At 43.8% G+C, this 18605-nt stretch overlaps 1 protein-coding gene across 1 annotated transcript in view; it reads right to left on the reverse strand.

Moving 5' to 3' along the window:
- LOC124775865 overlaps window positions 1–18605 on the reverse strand; it is a 748131-nt gene that overhangs the window by 349182 nt on the left and 380344 nt on the right. Inside the window, exons 5-6 of the mRNA XM_047250699.1 lie at window positions 11998–12213; window positions 10499–10509 (exon numbers count right to left, since the gene is read on the reverse strand). Of these exons, the coding sequence (XP_047106655.1) occupies window positions 10499–10509; window positions 11998–12213 (227 nt within the window). The remainder of the gene's footprint in view (window positions 1–10498; window positions 10510–11997; window positions 12214–18605) is intronic.

Consider the following 18605-nt stretch of genomic DNA (forward strand, 5'->3'; position numbering starts at 1 on the left):
ATAATGTTGTGACTATTCTCTGTGTAGTATTTCATGTTGTAGTGTGGTGTATGTCATGTAATTTGGGTATGTGTGGTTTGCATGGGAGAGTAGCGAGGTAGTTTCAAAAGATTAGGGGGGTATTCTTGTTCCTTCGGTACCGCTTGGTCTGGAGGAAAGTTTAGTGATGATGATTGTGAGAGTCGAAGTGTGAGGTATAATAAAAGATCCACCATCCTATCCAGAAAGTGCACTGTAGCGTTAAAAATAATTACGAGACCATAATATAAAGATTCACCATTGTAAATCCATGCCCACTGGGCGGAATTTCTCATGTGTTATTGTTGTAGGTTGTAGAATTTGTGTGTTTAGGTTAGAGAATTTATCGGAATAAATAAGATAGTGAAAAGGAAAAGATTCGTGGACTTTTCCTTCGAATTTTATGTTGCCATAATGTCCCGAATTTATAATGTGTGCGCCATTCATATTCAGTGCGGTGGCCACGTGTTGACAAAAGCAGTTAAATAAAAGACAAAAAGAAAATGTGGTATTGCCAGTGCGTAGTGTACAGTCAGAGTTCTGTAAATTACTGATAGTCAGATGCGTGTTTCCGTTGCGTATTAATCATATAGGAGGATAACTTGTAACTTAAGTGTGAGTACTAGAGTTCATGTTACTCGATAAATAAGAATGAATCCACTCACTTGGCAGACCACTCATCTTGCAGGCCTGACTGCTTGATGCCACAGTATGAGCAAGGCATGTGGGTGCCTCTCATAATTTCGACCATGCCAGGATATTTTGTTGCCGGGATAATTTGACCAGGATATATTTTGCCAGGATATCTTGCTGTTAGGGTTTGCTATTAAGATATTTTTATGGAATGTATTGTGATAGCGCTAGGAAGTAACATTTGTTCTGTTTGCAATTTCTTTCTGGATTGGTGAGGATCTTTTATTTTTATATGTAATTAATTGCTATATCGCACAAGGCTGGAAGATCATTGTATAATTTTTTTTGCGTAATGTCCGTAGTTACTAGGTCGCATTCGAAAAGTGTAGTCACCATGGAGAATAGCGATTCTGGGGTGAACGTAGCAGTGCAGCAGGAAGAAGCTGTCGACCATGGGTTAATGAGTGTGAACGGCAAACACTCAGAATTGTTCAGCGGACCGCGGCTAGGTGATCCTTTATGCGGCGGGCTTTGTCCACAAACGGGGGCTTTTCCCGACGACGCGGGCGAGCCAGGACTAGGTCAGGTATGCAGTGAAAGTGCAGCTACCCTTAGCGAAGCTACGGTATCTCAGGCGAACGAGGTGAGCGCACCGAAAGTAGCAAATGACAGTGTGCTACTCCAGTTTTTACAGAGGATGGATAGAGATAATAAGGAAAGATTGGAAGCGATGAATAGGGAGACTAAGGAAAGATTGGAAGCAAATAAGGAAAGATTGGAAGCGATGGATCGAGATAATAAGGAGAGAGATAGGGAGACTAAGGAAAGATTGGAAGCAAATAAGGAAAGATTGGAGGCAATGGATAAGGGAAATAAAGAGGCAATGAGGAAGCTACACACAGTTATCGATGAGCGTCTGTCCGCAGTTAATAATCGGTTAGATGAGGGGGAGAAGAATCTGGATGCAGTGAAGCAAGAATGTGATGCCGTGAAAGAAAAAGCCAATAATTTGGACGTACGAATAAGTGCAATAGAGAGCAGTATTACAGAACATAGGGACGTGTTGCCGGATGAGCGAATCAAAGAGATAGTGGAGGACTTACTTGCAGATAAACAAGGGGCATTAGGCATCGTGGAAGCTCAAGTCACCCGGCAGGAAGCGGCGCTAAATAAACACAGGGACGAAGTTGCGGAGGTAGTGGTCAGAATGAATACGATTAGCGCGGATGTAGAAAAGATCAGTATAAGAGGCGAAACAGGCTCTGATAGTACGCAGCGAGAGGTTTATGCCGACCAGGCGGAGATACAATCACTATTACAGTTTAAAAAGGCACAATTAGAAACAAATAGGAAACATAGGGAAGAACTAGCACAGTTGCAATTAGCGTGCAGAAGCGAATGTGAAACACCACCAGGTAGATTGCAGAGGGAGAGTGAGATAAATTCAAAAAACGAAAATAGGCAGATAGAGGAAGACGAACTCAGAGAGTTAGAAGAACGGTTGTGTCGGATAAAACAGGTGGCAAACCCAACTGGGTATAGTCCAAGGTCGGAAAACACAAATGCGGAAGAAGAATGTAGGAGGCACTTCGTGTCGGTACAAACGTACACTTGTTTTCCGGATCCTGATAACTACCAACATCCACGCCTGTGGCTGTCTCAATTTCAAGATTCATTACCTTCATCGTGGGGACCACGCCTCAAAATGAAGTTTGTGTGTAACCATTTGAGGGACGAGGCTAGAGCGAAAATGCAGGAAGTTATTAAAGACTGTAGTAGCTACGAGATACTTTATGACAAGTTTTTAAATGAAATCTGGTCGAAAAGTAAGCAGGACCAGGTTAAGCAAAGCATATTGATGATGCCAAATTGTAACGAAGGTGGTATAAGAGATCCAGTGTCGTGCTATCAGGAAATCCTGAGACGAAATAGGTATTTGGATGTGCCATACGAAACTGGGGAGCTCATTAGAATCTGTATAACGAAGTTGCCAGTGAGATTGCGCAGAGATATAGTGATAGCAGGCAGAGGCTTAGATGATTCTGCGTCATTTCAGCACTTGTTACAGGAACTGGGTAATGAGTGCAACATTGTGAACAGCGAAACGACTCATAGGTCAGACAGAGTCGAGGATAGGAACGGCAGAAACTATCAGAGTGGCAGGAGAGCATGGAATCCTGGCATTTCATTCTTGTCATAATGGATTGAAGAATAAGAGAAACTAATCCAACATATCAGCCCTTAGCATCTTGCCTTAAAACACATGCAGCTGGCACTGAAAATTGTCTATGTAGCAGACATACTCTACTGATATGTAGGAGTGCGAATACCATACTTCTGATCACAGAATAAAACACTAGTAATGGAATCTGTTAGGCTGGTCTCTCACAGCAAAATTTGCAAATTTTTATTTGGAACACTGAAGTAAAAGGACTGTTCCCTCAAAAACCAGTTGCTAACAAATGTTAGGTTAATGCCACTGAGTCCAGTTTAATTAGTGCGATTTGACTATTGCAGGTACTTAACATGTAATGTAAAAGGCCAACATTGTGATCTGTATGGAATAGGGTACGTTTTACTGCTGTTACAGGTAACATCAGTAATGTGATCGAAGTTTTTAAATTAGATGCCATCTGATCTATAGTATGTCACAGTCGTGGTGACAGTTATAATGAAGTGCTGTGTATGGTTGTTCGGAATCTGGTGTTGGGGAAAGAGGCCACTAGCACCTAAGTTTCTAACACTTGGGCTGCCCATTTCTCCCAGCTTGTATATTCTCTGCACACATTTAATTTTCATGTAAGCACAGATTCCTAACTAGCAAATTCTTTTCTGTGTATAGTGGACCATTCAGAGTGAGACGGATTGTCCATAAAAATGCTGTTCTGATTGAGTCGATCAAGGGAAAACAATCGTGTGGGCTTCATCACATTTCTAACATCAAATTACGGAATAGGTAAGGATAGATCGAAAGTAGGCAATTTATGGTAGATAGTCAGTGTATTTATTTGTTGTGTGTAACGTTGTGCAGGGTCAAATCGAACATAAGAATTTTCAGGCGGGATGTCAGGAAGTATGACGGAATAGACTGGTCGAATGAGTCATGAACAGGAGTCGACAGAGTGGTGTATGTACGTATTTTTTGTCATATGAATAAGGATCAAGCAGAAACGACGTGATGATTAATGAGTGGATAAAGATGGTAGATAGAGAGAGAAGCGACGTGATAAGTAGTAGTGGATAATGGTGATATTTAAGGAGAGAAGCGACGTGAAGCAGTGTGATTAATAAAGAGAGATTCGACGTGATGAAACAGTGGTAAATAAAGGTGAGTAGAATTAATAATGTGGAGATGTCTTAGATGTATGTTACAGAGAGGCCTGTGTATGCTGCAATAGAGATGATGCCAATGGCGAAGGAAGACCAGGAAATGATGGAGTAATGGACGGACGGAGAGCCGAAATACGAATGAAGAGATGAGGACAACTGCACAATGTGAAAGGACATAAAGGGAGTATGAGATCCAGATGGTGAACGTTGTGGGATACTGACGTAGGATGTAATATAAGTGTAAATCTAATTCTTACCATAAGATTTGCAATTTGGCAAAAATAATTTTGTTGTTGTTGTTGAAGCCTGGTACCAGTATAAGTAATCAAAACGGTACCAAGAATGTGTACAGTTATTTTGCAGGATGAATAATTTGTGTATTTTTTGTTCTTAGATGAAATGCCACAATTATAAAGTGATATTTAGCAGGATGAATAATCGGTAAAGTGAATGCAGAGGTAAGCCGATGGAGAGAGGTGCCAAAGTGAAAGGACGAATTCGGAGACTGGAATGCTATCTCCGAAACAGCTTCATGTGTTATGTGGTTGAGTATAAGGGAGCAAAGGTATGGTATGTTGTCGTGAGTGTGGTGGTGTTAAGGTTAGCTGACTTCTAGACCTATTCTGTTAGTGTATTAATGGATTGAATGAGAAGGAAAATGTGATGTCTGGTGAGTGAGAGTCGTAGAGTAGTGTGATCAATGCGCACACTCCTGTAAAGGGGATGCTACCGATCCGTAACTAAAACATTATTGTGTATTGTTTGATTTGGATGAACCTCGATGGCAGGTCAGGATCTGACATCATGTGGATGGTTCATACATGTTCTAGAAATGTTGTTATATATAATAAAAAGGTAAAATATATAAAAAGATACCAATTTCAGTCTGTCACAAGCACAAAGGTGCATTGTACGTTGTAGATTTAGAGTCATCAGTTTCTAAAATGTTTATTGTGTTACGATGTTAAAGTAGTTTACTATTTAACAACATGTGGTAGGTAATTGTGAGCTGTGTAGATTATTTCTTATTTCTTTGTTAGAACACTTTCAAGGGGTATTAATTTCAGTCTGTCACAAGCACAAAAGTTCACTGTATATTGAAGTTTAGAATAAACAGTTTCTAATATTTTCACTGTGATAGGATGTTAGAGTAGCATACTATTTGATATTGTAATTACGAGCAGTATAGATTGCTTATTATTCCTTTTGTTTTTGTTTTTTTTTTTTTTTTTACACTTCCATGTTTTGTATGGGGGACGGCAGGTACAATCAATAGCACAAGTGTGGGCTGTATATAGAAAAGAGATAAATGTTGATGTTGTATGTGTAGAAAACTAGGGTGTATAATTTTATGTTTTTTAGAACAAAGATTCTTTTATTACCAATGTATCTAATAGATCATACACGTAATCAATGAGTATTTAAATACTGTAAGAATATCCTTTTGTCTGTAATGTTGCGAGATGCACAGAAGGGTCTGACTGATTGGGTGTCGTAGAGCTGAGGGCTACACCGAACGCGCCCGTGTCACATAAAACAAGCAGACGTCGGCAACAGAGCCGGTGCGCTCCCCACTCCACTGCCGGTCGGGGTACACTCCACGCGCCCGCTACAGCAGGTCAACGGCCTGGGGCGACACGCACGTACCACTGGCCATTCATAAGTTCCACCATCCTTACGACTGGGGAAAGTATCCCGTGGAGGCAACAGCGGGTGGTTTCTTCTGCTCAACGGCGGAGCGACGGCAGAATGAATGACGCGCGGCAGAGTCCGGCGGGCATTTTTTATCAGCAGTTATTAACTAGTACTGGACTATGGAGCCGTGAAACAAGATGACTGCTCGTATATCTCCATAAGGTGGAAAGTGAAGGACTGGTGTTTCCGCGTTGTGAGTGGTGAAAAAGGCTTTGTCTGTAGCAGACAGGACGATTGTTTTGTTTTGTCTTGACCACTGAACGGTGGGATCCATAAACTTTTGGCAGTGACTTGTTAAGTGTGCTTTGTGAATTGCATGTGGGACGCTTGGTATTCTTGAAGAGGACAGTTGTCGTTTGGTGACTAATTATTGTATGAACGCAAGAAACTAGAGTGGGACATTGACATTTGCGTCTGTAGTAGGAGACATTTCTTGAATTGGTGCGGGAATAAGTGCTGTTAGTTGGAACTTACGATTTTTAATTACACCATGAACTGAAAGGACAGAACCATGGGTAATAGTAGTTGTAGGGCCATTTCTGGACGACCAGATTCGTGTGGATGGTACGCTGAGAGTGACTATGACATATGTGCTTAATGTGAGATACAGTTCAGTGCGTGTTCAAACTGCCGATTTGAGTGACTTAAAGACTTTCGTCCAGGTAACCATGGGAGAGCTTTGACACCGAGACAGTGTTTCTAGGGAACCTGTCAGCAACTTTTTAGACCCCAAGAAAATCACAGAATGAAATGATTCCGTGTTGACTCGCAAGATAGGGAATAATGTATTTGTACTTATAATTGTGTAAATTTTTTTATATGTTTCATTCCTGAAGGGACAACAAGTGTAATTGTATTTCATTACCATTTGTGTTTAGAATAGTTAGTGTTTGTTTTTTGTTTGTTCTGGGTTATCAAGTTCACGTAGCATGTTTATTAGAATATTTGGTTCAATGATGCTTTAATTATTAGTCAATGGCGTAATACTAACGTAGCGGCTCTTGTAGCATTGATCAGTAAGGTTGTCACAGGGGAGAAGAGTTTGCATTGCACAACAAATATCGGAATTAATTGATGCATTTTGATGTCGTGGACAGTAGTGATCTTGTTGGTGTGTTGACTGAAGCCACTTATTTTATTATCACAGTGGTGATATTTCACATTAAAGTGTAACGAAGGCTAGTCGAAATGCAAGTTCTTGTCGTCTAAATGTGTGACAACAGAGAAATGAGCAGTAGAGTAAGATACGAGAGCTACTGGTGGATTCAAGCACTTATTGCTAACTATTTATTGCGTGTATTGATGGAGCCTGACTTCTACGTGTAACTAGTGTACGAAATTTTTTTCTTTTGTTGATTTTGTTTTGTATTTAGACATTGCCGTGTAAAGATTATTACAACGCAATTTATGAATGTCAGATTACTTGTTCTGTGTTTGGATGGTGAGCTATTTAAAATTTCACGAGTACAATTAGTATTTTCTTTTATTTGTCATAGAATTAGTGAAGTTTGGATTACTCCTAAAAATAACGGAGATCCCGGTAACTAAGCCAATTTTTATCTCACCATTATTTTTTATTTGTATGATGTAATGTTTTATTTGTCATTTGGGTTGTTGTAAATTTGTATGTGTACGTAACTCCGGATTGTGGAGAGTACAATAATGCAACAACTGTGTCAATAATTTTGTAAAGTAACAGCATTTGGTCGTCTATTTGAGGTCACCAGGGGCTAAGGTCTCCTTCTGGGTATTTTGATGACTTGCTACGTTTGTTCTAATACAGCTTTCTTAAAAAAAAAATGTTCGGAACCACCCTCGCATTGCAAGGATAGTACCATGCCATTTTTTTCTGCATGGGTAGCCGGTGGTAAAAGGGTACAGTACCGCGCGACATTGAAAATAGGTACAACATACTTCATTATTTTTGTCAGAACAACACATTTTTTTTGTAAAATAACTCAATTTCAACTAATACAGCGAAGCCGGATACCAGTGTGGGAAAGAATGACAATTTATTTATTTAATTGATCACATGTGCACTCCCACAAAGTAAATCCCTACATCCAGTTTGGTGAGATCTGTGAAATGAGTGAATGCATGGTCGTCTGCTAACCACAGATGGTGAATGTGAGTATATGATCATCTTTGAGATGATCCTTTGGCCACCTTTGGTGGGACCAAAGAGATGAAATTTACCTCAGCTTTGAGCGCCTGAAATGTGGCTGACCAATACGGTAGCATGGTCTTCCCCCACCTCGACAGAGGTGCGAGATGACCTGGAGAACGGCCGTTTTTCAGCACTCTGCCGCTGGATCTTGTGCTGTTAAGACCTGTTTTAGTTGTGCTCCGTAATGACGAAAGAGTGGAGACATGGTATGCATGTGGAATATTTAAGAGTAGTTTGAAATATTAATTTCTCTATTTCAGGAACTTTTGTGGGGAGAATTAAATGACAGGCAGGTAATATTAATGGGATTGTAGTAATCTTCGGAAGTGACCAACGGTCACAATGAAACCACGAGTAGCAATAAGTTGAAATACTTCCGTGTGCTTAAGTTAAGCTGAATTACTAGCGTGTGTACAATAAGTTGAAATATTTAAGAAATAGCGTGTGTATCATAAGTTGAAATGTTTAAGAATTGGCGTGTGCAGGACTTGAAATTAGAGACGAGTACTTCCACGTGGTGAGTACTGTGTGAGTCTCAAACTGTGTATGAGACAAAAGATAAAGAGAAGTACTCGTCCATAGTATCAGTTGAGGACTCGCGTGTGTGATGAATACGTTCTTAATATTACTTTACGTGATATGATTCCGTGTGACGCTAGATTCAAACTCTGAGAGAGAAGCAAGGTGAGTCGGCCGTCTATCCAGCAACGCCACTTGGCTTGCATTGCACAGGAAGACGTGCATATAGAGTTCATAGTAGGAAAGTGGAATTATGAAGTGGGGCAGTGTTGTGTGAAACTGGGATAAATATTAATTGAAGTGGGAAAGCTGAAAGTGATAATGTTGTGACTATTCTCTGTGTAGTATTTCAGGTTGTAGTGTGGTGTATGTCATGTAATTTGGGTATGTGTGGTTTGCATGGGAGAGTAGCGAGGTAGTTTCAAAAGATTAGTGGGTTATGCTTGTTCCTTTGGTACCGCTCGGTCTGGAGCAAAGTTTAGTGATGATGATTGTGAGAGTCGAAGTGTGAGGTATAATAAAAGATCCACCATCCTATCCAGAAAGTGCACTGTAGCGTTAAAAATAATTACGAGACCATAATATAGAGATTCACCATTGTAAAGCCATGCCCACTGGGCGGAATTTCTCATGTGTTATTGTTGTAGGTTGTAGAATTTGTGTGTTTAGGTTAGAGAATTTATCGGAATAAATAAGATAGTGAAAAGAAAAAGATTCGTGGACTTTTCCTTCGAATTTTATGTTGTCATAATGTCCCGAATTTATAATGTGTGCGCCATTCATATTCAGTGCGGTGGCCACGTGTTGACAAAAGCCGTTAAATAAAAGACAAAAAGAAAATGTGGTATTGCCAGTGCGTAGTGTACAGTCAAGAGTTCTGTAAGTTACTGATAGTCAAATGCGTGTTTCCGTTGCGTATTAATCATATAGGAGGATAACTTGTAACTTAAGTGTGAGTACTAGAGTTCGTGTTACTCGATAAATAAGAATGAATCCACTCGCTTGGCAGACCACTCATCTTGCAGGCCTGACTACTTGATGCCACAGTATGAGCAAGGCATGTGGGTGCCTCTCAAAACTATAGGGGACGAAACGGGAATACGCCACGAGATCCCACAACAAATTCCGCATTTTTTAAACGAAACTGGCCGTGAAAAAAAGCGTTTCGTTACTTATTGAACGCCTCTGGTATATGTAAGCTATAGGAAAATGCGGGTGATATACGAGGTGCGACAATAAAGTAATGAGACTGATGTGAAAAAAAATTTGCTCACCATTTTAGTCAAGTTTATTGTTGTCTCCTTCAAAGTAGTTCCCTTTTGATTGCACACACTTTTTCCAGCGCTTCTGCCATTGATGATAACATTTCAGGATCTTAACTTCTGTAATATCCTCCGAGACCCTCGTCACAGCTTTTTGGACGTCTAGTGTTGCTTGAAAAATGGTGTCCCTTGACCGCCGTTTTGACTCTTCGAAATAGAAAAAAGTCGCACGGAGAGATATCTGGTGAATAAGGTGGCTGTGGTAGTACTGAAATTTGGTTTGAGGTTAAAAATTGTTGTTGTGGTGTGAGATTTTTGGGTACCATTTTTGCACAAATCTTTCTCATACCGAGATCTTCAGTTATTATTAGACGAACCATTTCTCGATTGATGTTCAGTTCTTCTGCAATCATTTTCATGGATAATCTTCGATCAGATCGTACGAGTTCACACACCCTGGCCAAGTTGACATCCGTTCGTGAGGCTGATGGTCGTCCACTGCAGTCTTCATCTTCAACATTCGTTCTGCCTTCACTAAACATTTTATGCCAATGAAAAACTTGAGCTCTTGAGATAACCTCATCTCCAAAAGCTTTCTGAAGCTTAGCGCAAGTTGTCGTCACGTTTTCACCAAATTTAACGCAAAAAGAAATGGCATACCGTTACGCAATATTACGCGGTTCCATTTCCGTGACGAGAGACACAAACACGTGTTAACTTATTACAGCACAACTCACGACTGAGCAGTTGCATCGATGTGCCGCTTGGACTAGAAGCAGCTTATAGACCAAGGGCAAAGATATTGTGCCTACACAAACCTGCAGGGTTGTCACATCTTGCAAAGAAAATCAGTCTCATTACTTTATTGTCGCACCTTGTACAATACTATAAGAATGGAAGAGTAAGAATTAAGAACTAGGATTAAAAGAGGTGTATGAGATGGATGTAGCAAAGGCGAATGATCAACTACAGTTTATTGTGACAATTCTAGGAAAGTATATTTGACCTGTAATGGAGAAAAGAAAACTTGTCCGATGCATTCTTGAGAAATTCTCTAGTGTTCTGAAACCCTACCAGGTCAGGTTAAAGGAAGCAATTCGTAGGCGTCCTGCTAGATTTGTTGTCGGTAAGTTATTTGTATTGCGAAAATTCTCGACAAACTAAAATGAGAAATCTCTGGAGGCAAGAATAAGTTATTTTCGCAGAACATTACTGAGAAATACGATATTGCAGCGCCTTTGTTGCTAAGAAGAAACAGGCACAGCGGCGTGAACTAAAATGAGGATCCCTGGAGGCTAGGAGACGTTCATTTTCGCAGAACACTAGTCAGAAATACGATATTGCAGTACCTGTGTTGCTAACAAGGAACAGCCACTGCGATGACTACTGCCGTTATGAAATGCATGAAACTTATTTCCAGCTTAAAAATATGAACAACCATCAGCTGTATAAGGGAATGACGACAATACATTGTGCAGGACCAGGACTCGAACCTGGACTTCTCGCTTTACACATGCGGTCGTCTTACGCGCTTTCGCTATCCGAGCACGACTCACGGCCAGGCTCAACTTCCATAAGTCGTCGTCCCTGTATCGCATCCTGCACTCGGACACCCATTATACAGGGTGGTCCATTCATCATGACCGGGCCAAATATCTCACGAAATAAGCGTCAAACGAAAAACCTGCAAAGAACGGAACTCGTCTACCTTGAAGGGGGAGACCAGATGGCGCTATGGTTGGCCCACTAGCTGGCGCTGCCATAGGCCAAACGTATAGCAACTGCGTTTTTTTTTTTTTTTAAATAGGAACCCCCATTTCTTATTACATATTCGTGTAGTAGGTAAAGAAATATAAATGTTTTAATTGGACCACTTTTTCCACTTTGTGACAGATGGCGATCTCTAGGCTTACACACTCCTTAATCTAACTTAAACTAACTTACGCTAAGGACAACACACACACCCATGCCCGAGGGAGTACTCGAACCTCCGACGGGGAGAGGCGCGCTGCTACCCCTCGCGGCTACGTACATAGTGAATAACTGTGTGAATAGTTGTTTTAATTATATTATACCGATATTTCAATTTTATAGTCTATTATATACCTGCCAATTAATGAGAAAGGAAACTTTTACTACTACTTTAAGACGTGTGCAATAATCTGTCTGTCGAGATCTGAAATAGTTACCTTGATGACCGAAACCCGTTATAGAGAATAAAGGTTGTTATTAGCGGTCTTGGAAATGAAGTTTATCTTATGTAATATAAAAACAGGTAGAGTGAACGTGTAGTTACCGTTCCTGCAGAGGGCGGCGGCGGAGGAGGTGGAGGCGGCGGCGGCGGAGGGCGCGCGGAAGAAGCTGGAGGCCGGCGGCCCCGGCAGCCGGCCCCCCTGGTTGGGCTCGAGGCCGTACTTGAGCAGCAGGCGCGCCACGTCGACGGCGCCGTGCTCCACCGCCACGTGCAGCGCGTTGCTGAAGATGAGCGGCACCGACGGCTCCGCCACGCCCGCCGACGACGCCGACGACGCGCACGACGACGCCGGCTGCAGCCTGTCGGCACACGCCGCCTTATCCACCACCCCTCTCCTACCAATTTTTAACATTTAAACAAATGTTGTTTATATGCTAACTGAAGCGATGAAGGAGAATTTCTAGCGAGGCCGGGGTTCAAACCCTAGTTTCCTGCTCACTTGGCAGATGCGTTAACAACTATTCCACCCTTGGCACAGTCGTTTTGCTCAACACCACGAATACTGTAGCAGGCCTCCCTACTCAGTCAAAATTCCCATTCGCACCTCAGCGTACTTGATATTCCCCTTAGACAGCACTGCAGAGGTACTACAGTTGTATTGGAATAGCAGGTGCTTTAATCAGATGAGACTATACGGTTCCAGAGACCTATTCAGGTCTCAAACATTTACTGACACTCATATGTAGACTGAAACGACGAATGAAAATTTGTGCCAAGGCCAGGAATTTTTTTATCTTCCAGACATAGACTGGCACTCACTGGGGTATCATTCCAATCGTTGACCATTGCAACAACAGTTGCAGCAGATACAATGCTTATAATAAATAACATCGGCTTTTGAAATAATACTTCTACTAAATGAATAAGAAAAACCCAGAATCTTTTAGAAAAGAAAATCTGAAAAAAAGTTGGAGAGAAGTGGACGCCTACCTGCCACCCTTTTCTTTAATTATTATGTTCTTTTCTTTATGTTTTTTAAATGTCTTAGATAATGACAAAGCAAATAAAAATCACTGGTGTTCTAAAATAAATGACAGTCTTCTTCATAAAATAAAAAAATTCTTGAAAACTTAAATAAGCATATTTTTTCAACGTCTGTTTTTTTCGTATCATGTATCACATGAATTTATTTATTTATCTATTTTTTATCTTTGTTGAGATCACATAGGACGCCCTCCAGCGGAAATATGATGATCTATAATTACCATCAAAAACAAACAAAACATAAAGGGAACTAAAGTAATTAAAGAAAACGCCCTCCTGGCAGAACAAACAAAATGGCATCCGCGTTCAGCCAACTTGTGGGTAGACGCACTCTGAATTTCATGTCAGTCAGGCACGTTCCAGGCACGTCTTCACGAAGAATACTGCATTAGCCGGTACATTGGACCGAGTCCTGGTATTACACAATCACACTGAAATCAGCTTCTCATACCTGGAACACCCTAGCTGCAGGGGTGATCGAAGAAGGCACTACCCCAAAAAAATACTGACGATATCGCGAATGGTGCACGAGAAAAGTAAAGTGATCTTGCAGGAACGCCCAAAAACCATGAACACTCTTATCACCTTCATGGAAAAAATAAGAGATCGAGAGGCCTTTTATCCAGACCACAGGTTGGTCTCCGTACGTGGGAAATATGTCTCATCTGCGAACAGAAGTGATTTCAAGTAGTGGCATGGGGAGCCGTACGTAGAAGAAAGGCAAGCATCTTCTGAATCAGGTGCCCACACCTCTGCAGAAGATCCACACATCAGCCGATGTTTGTCTGTGTCAAGCGTGTGACAACGAGGACAAAGCGGCGAATCTGTCATCTTTATGGTATACAGACGAAGTTGTGTCATGTATCTTCCATCAAAGACCAGATACCAGGTAGCACGAGCGCTCGTGTCGAGAAGGACATCGTGCACAGAACGCCAAACCACGGGCCATGCGATCGTAGGATATCTGCTTTCCACAACATTCCGAGTATGATTTCTCATCATTTGGTGGTAAACATCACGTGCCGTTTGGTTCCTGGTACCAGGCAAGATGCCACTGACATAACTGTATTCGATGAAAAAGGTGACATGTGAAAGAGAGGAAGAAATATTGGCTACTGCAACGGGTGCCACTCGAGAGGGAGGGGCCAGTTCGTCAGTCAGGCTTCCCGATAATCCGGTTCGGCAGCGGGTCCACGATTTAACCATAGTACTGACATGAAGGGCAGCTGCTCTCGCTTGGACGTTGACAAGGCCGAGGCCGCCATATCGAGGAGGAAGTGTTAGCGTGTCGTAGCGGATTTTGAAGATAAGACCTGAGCTTACAAAGAAGCAGAACGCCGCCTGAAGTCCGTGTGCCATTGCCTTTGGCATCGGTAAAATCTGTGCTAAATGGGGCAGCCGCGAGACTACATGAGTGTTAACAAAATTCATCCGTTGTAACATGTCCAGTGCTCTCAGGAGGTTGCCACGAACGTTCGTGCGGATAGCTTGAAGCAGGCATTTATAGTTAAATGAGATCGTACGCTGTAGATCACGCGTGAAGGTGATCCGCAAACATTTGAGCCTGTCCACTAATGGCAGTGGAGCCACACTCTTTGCTGAAAGACCTTTACCAACAAAGATAGCACTACACTTCGCCAGGTTTACACGGGTGCCCGCAGCAGTCCCGTACTGGTTGATCCATGCCAGTGCCTCTCTCACTTCATCCTCCGATTGAACCAAGAACACCACGTCATGTGCATAGGCGCGGCAGATGAAAGCAGGCTCCCTCATTGTTATCCCTGTCAGTCGGCTCCTCACACTGTGTAACAGTGGCTCAAGGACGATGGCGAAAAGGGGCATCGTCAGCGGACGTCCTCGACGGACCGACCGCATGATATTAACAGGGCCCGCCACACGGTCATTGACCAGCACTCGTGACTTGGCTCCTCGGAGGAGTCGCAAGACGATGTGTATAAACATGTCGGGGAGGGCCATCCGTCGGAGTACGTTTTCTAGAAAGTCATGACTCACTCTATCAAAGGTGTGGTCGAAGTTCACTGTCACTAGGGCACCGCATCTGCGGCAGGTCGTGGCTAGGCCTATGACGTCACGGTAATCACTGAGTGCCGTCTGACTGTTACTGTCACCACCAAAGCACGTTTGATCCAGGGAAATGACTTGGGGGATGACGCGCCGAAGGCCAACCACAATTATAAGTTTCTAATATTGGTCTAAAACGAATTAATAAATAAATCCCTGCAGTAACAAGAAGTGGCAAGAAACCGGGTAAAAATCTAGAAGTCACAATTTGACAAGCTCAACGGCCGATAATGTCTAACTGCCCGACATCCCGATGGCTTGGGGACCGAGATAACCAAGCTTTCTACGAATTCGGGTGGGAGGGGAAGATCAAGGTTCATCAGTTCTTCATACATCGCAGTCCAGAGTGAGCCCAATATGTCGTGGAATGTGCGGTAAAACTCCAGCGGAATCCCGTCGGGACCTGGCGCTTTGTTCGCCGCACCCTTATGAAGATCACCAGCGACGTAATCAGCCATAATTGTCTCTGTGAGAATCTCCGCAGCAGCCCCGTCAAGGGTAACTGTTAAGGGACGGAGAACATCAGTTGTTACCGCCAAGTTCTGGTCCTCTGCTGCATAGAACTGTTTTTAGTGATCCACAAAGCCGTTTACTATGTCATTCTTGGACGTCAGTCGATGACCATCTGGTATGTCGAGGGCGTTGACCAGCTTTCTCCGACACCGCTGCTTCTCTCGGATAATATGATGCGTGGATGGGGATTCTCCTAGTACACAATCGTGACATCTTGTGCGTGCTATTGTGCCTTCAAGGCAGTGACGCATAAGAGAAATTATCTTCGCCTTAATCTGTCGAATTTCAACCTGTCACTGAACAGAGGTGGCATGGTTTGAGAGTTCCCGGAGAGTTGTGAAATAGTATGCCATGGTACGTCATTGCCACGGCATATGGTCGCGACCGTAATTCATCATGGAACGATGCAAAGCAGGTTTGGTGCAGTCGATCCACCGGAGTGTTAATAATAAATGGCGTGTGACGAGGGCCTCCCGTCGTGTAGACCGCTAGTCTGGTGCAAGTCTTTCGATTTGACGCCACTTCGGCGACTTGCGCGTCGATGGGGATGAAATGATGATGACTAGGACAACACAACACCCAGTCCCTGAGTGGAGAAAATCTCCGACCCAGCCGGGAATCGAACCTGGGCCCTTAGGGTTGGCAGTCTGTCGCGCTGACCACTCAGCTGTGCTGAAGGATACGCTGGAAGGCGTCTCACACAGTTGTTCCACGTCGTCTCTACGACCTGCCTACATTCCAGATACTTGGGATGGGCGACGTTCAGCTTCCACAGGCCTCGACCGCGCCACTCCTTCTGCCTCTGGAGCGAAACATAGCAAATGTAGGCAGTACGGTCTGAGAAGGCGGTAGACCATAACTCAGCGTCAAGCGTGGCAGTTACGATTCCTTGGGAAACATAGACACGGTCAAGACGACTTGCTGAATAGCTGGTGACGTATGTATATCCAGGTCAATCACCATGCTCGCGGTCCCAAGTGTCCGTGAGGTCCAGTTCATGCACGAGCAGCTTGAGTTCCTGGCATGTGGTGAAATGGGGATGTTGATCCTTCTGGGATAAAACACACTTGAACTCGCCGCCAAGAATATTATAGTCGTAGTGGCCTAGAAACAAAGGTGCGACCTGTTCTGAATAGAATCGCGACCGTTCCCGTCGCTTGGCCGTGCCCGAGGGGGCGAAACATTGATGACTCGGACACCGTGGAAAGTCACAGCAAGACCCCTAGCCGATGGTAGGTAAATCACGTCGTCTACCTCAATGCCTTCCTTTAAAAGAATAGCTGTCCCACTGCCACCCTCAGCACACGGCGTAGCCATGGGTATTAGGAAAAGTCGCTAGGCGAACTTCCTGCAGAAGGGCAACATCGAGGTCCGACGCCCTCAATATTTCACAGAGCAATTGTAGTTTAACAGGGGTGGCAATGGTGTTGACATTGATGGAGCCAGTCCAGTAAGCTTGTCGCGGAATTGGGACTACTGGGACGCTCATGGAGACACGAAGAGCAGCAGCGCACAGAATGTTGTACCAGCAGGCTGCACATCCCCATCCAATAACATTGTCTATTAGCAGTCATATGTTGGAGCAGCAGCATTCGCTGCTGTCAAAACGATGGATGTTTCGTCGTCTACATCGTCAGACCACGCAAAGGTGCGCGGATGGTGTGCGTCCAGTGGAGTCTGAAGGAGGCGCCACGTCGGCGGTGGAAGAGTGGTGCTGGCTCAGCTGCTGTTCAACGTCCATCGGTACAGCGCCTGGTGCATGCGAAGATGGTTGCACCTCCTACGGTGACAGACTGGTATTTCCACCACGGAATCGTCCATCGGGGAAACATCTTTATAGTTGTAATCCCCATCATCTTGAGACTGCGTCCTGCAGGTGTCAGACGGGGCGAACCGCCGTTTCCGACGTCTCTTCGGTGACCGTTGCTTGCATACGTGATCATCAGTGTCCAAAGGCGCCTAGGGATCTGGATGGCACAAAAGCATCGGCAAGCACAACCGTGGAGTCGATGGCCATCCTCTGCACTAGAGATTGCTCACCACTCACATGACGGGAGGAGGAGGCAAGGGCGTCGGTCCGTCCGGAACATCCTGAGGCATTAACGGAGACGACGATGTGTCAGTAGTAGGAATCAGTGGTGACCGCGATCGGGGTTCGTTATGTAGAACTTCGACAATCGTCAGCGGTAGCGTCGTCGGGGCAGTCGTGGCCTGCAGGTCCCCAGGCGGTAACTGTGTGATTCTGCTTTGCAGACAGCTGGAACGGAGGTTTCCTTCTTTGCCACATTCCGAGCATGTCTTCGGCTGGCCATCATAAATTATAATTGCAACGCTGCCACTAATATATAAGTAGGACTGCACATGTTTGGTTAGCTCTATTCGGATCTGTCGTACTCCATTGATAACTGGGTATGTAGTGAACTGAACCCACTTTTCAGCTGTATGACTAATCATCTTTGCATATGGGCGGAATGGAGGTACCACTACCTCTGAAGGCACCTCGAAAGGGAGTTCAGACACACGGATCGACCGCAGTCCAAGCCCCGCATGTTCCCAGTTGCGCCACCGATGTGTCCATCAGACTGACGGAACTTACAACAACTTCGAATTGCACTTAGAATTTTTGTCACATATGTCTCCGTTAACCAGTTTCACGTATACCACACTGCTCACTATAGACAGATGGATGCCATCAAGATCGTTGCAATCAATCTTGACTTCATCTCTGATAAAATGTTCGATTTCAAGTGCTTTTGGTAGGGGCATATTCAGGTGAAAAGCTAATCTTCTGTGTCGATTTTCTGTGGGCATAAGCCATTATCTTTCGAAGGAAATATTGCTCGCTAAGACGGCAGAATCACGTAAACAACTCCGCTAGCGAGCTGCGCAGCGAGGACGTAGACAAGACGTCCTTGCTGCTAGCGTGCTGAAAGGCGCCTGTAGAGTCGAACATCAGCCGCCTGCTTACGAGGCAGATGCGCTAACCACTGCACAGCCCTGGCACACTGACTTTGCACAGCTGTTTTGCCTATCTTGCATGCCTCCCTCTTAAGTCCAAACTCCCGTTCATGAGGGAGGCATGATAGAGTAATACCCGCAGTTGTGAAATGCTCTGGGCCAACGTGGTGTTGTGATTAGCACATTTACC

The sequence above is a fragment of the Schistocerca piceifrons genome, chromosome 2 (genome assembly GCF_021461385.2).
Source record: "Schistocerca piceifrons isolate TAMUIC-IGC-003096 chromosome 2, iqSchPice1.1, whole genome shotgun sequence".
NCBI lineage: Eukaryota > Metazoa > Arthropoda > Insecta > Orthoptera > Acrididae > Schistocerca > Schistocerca piceifrons.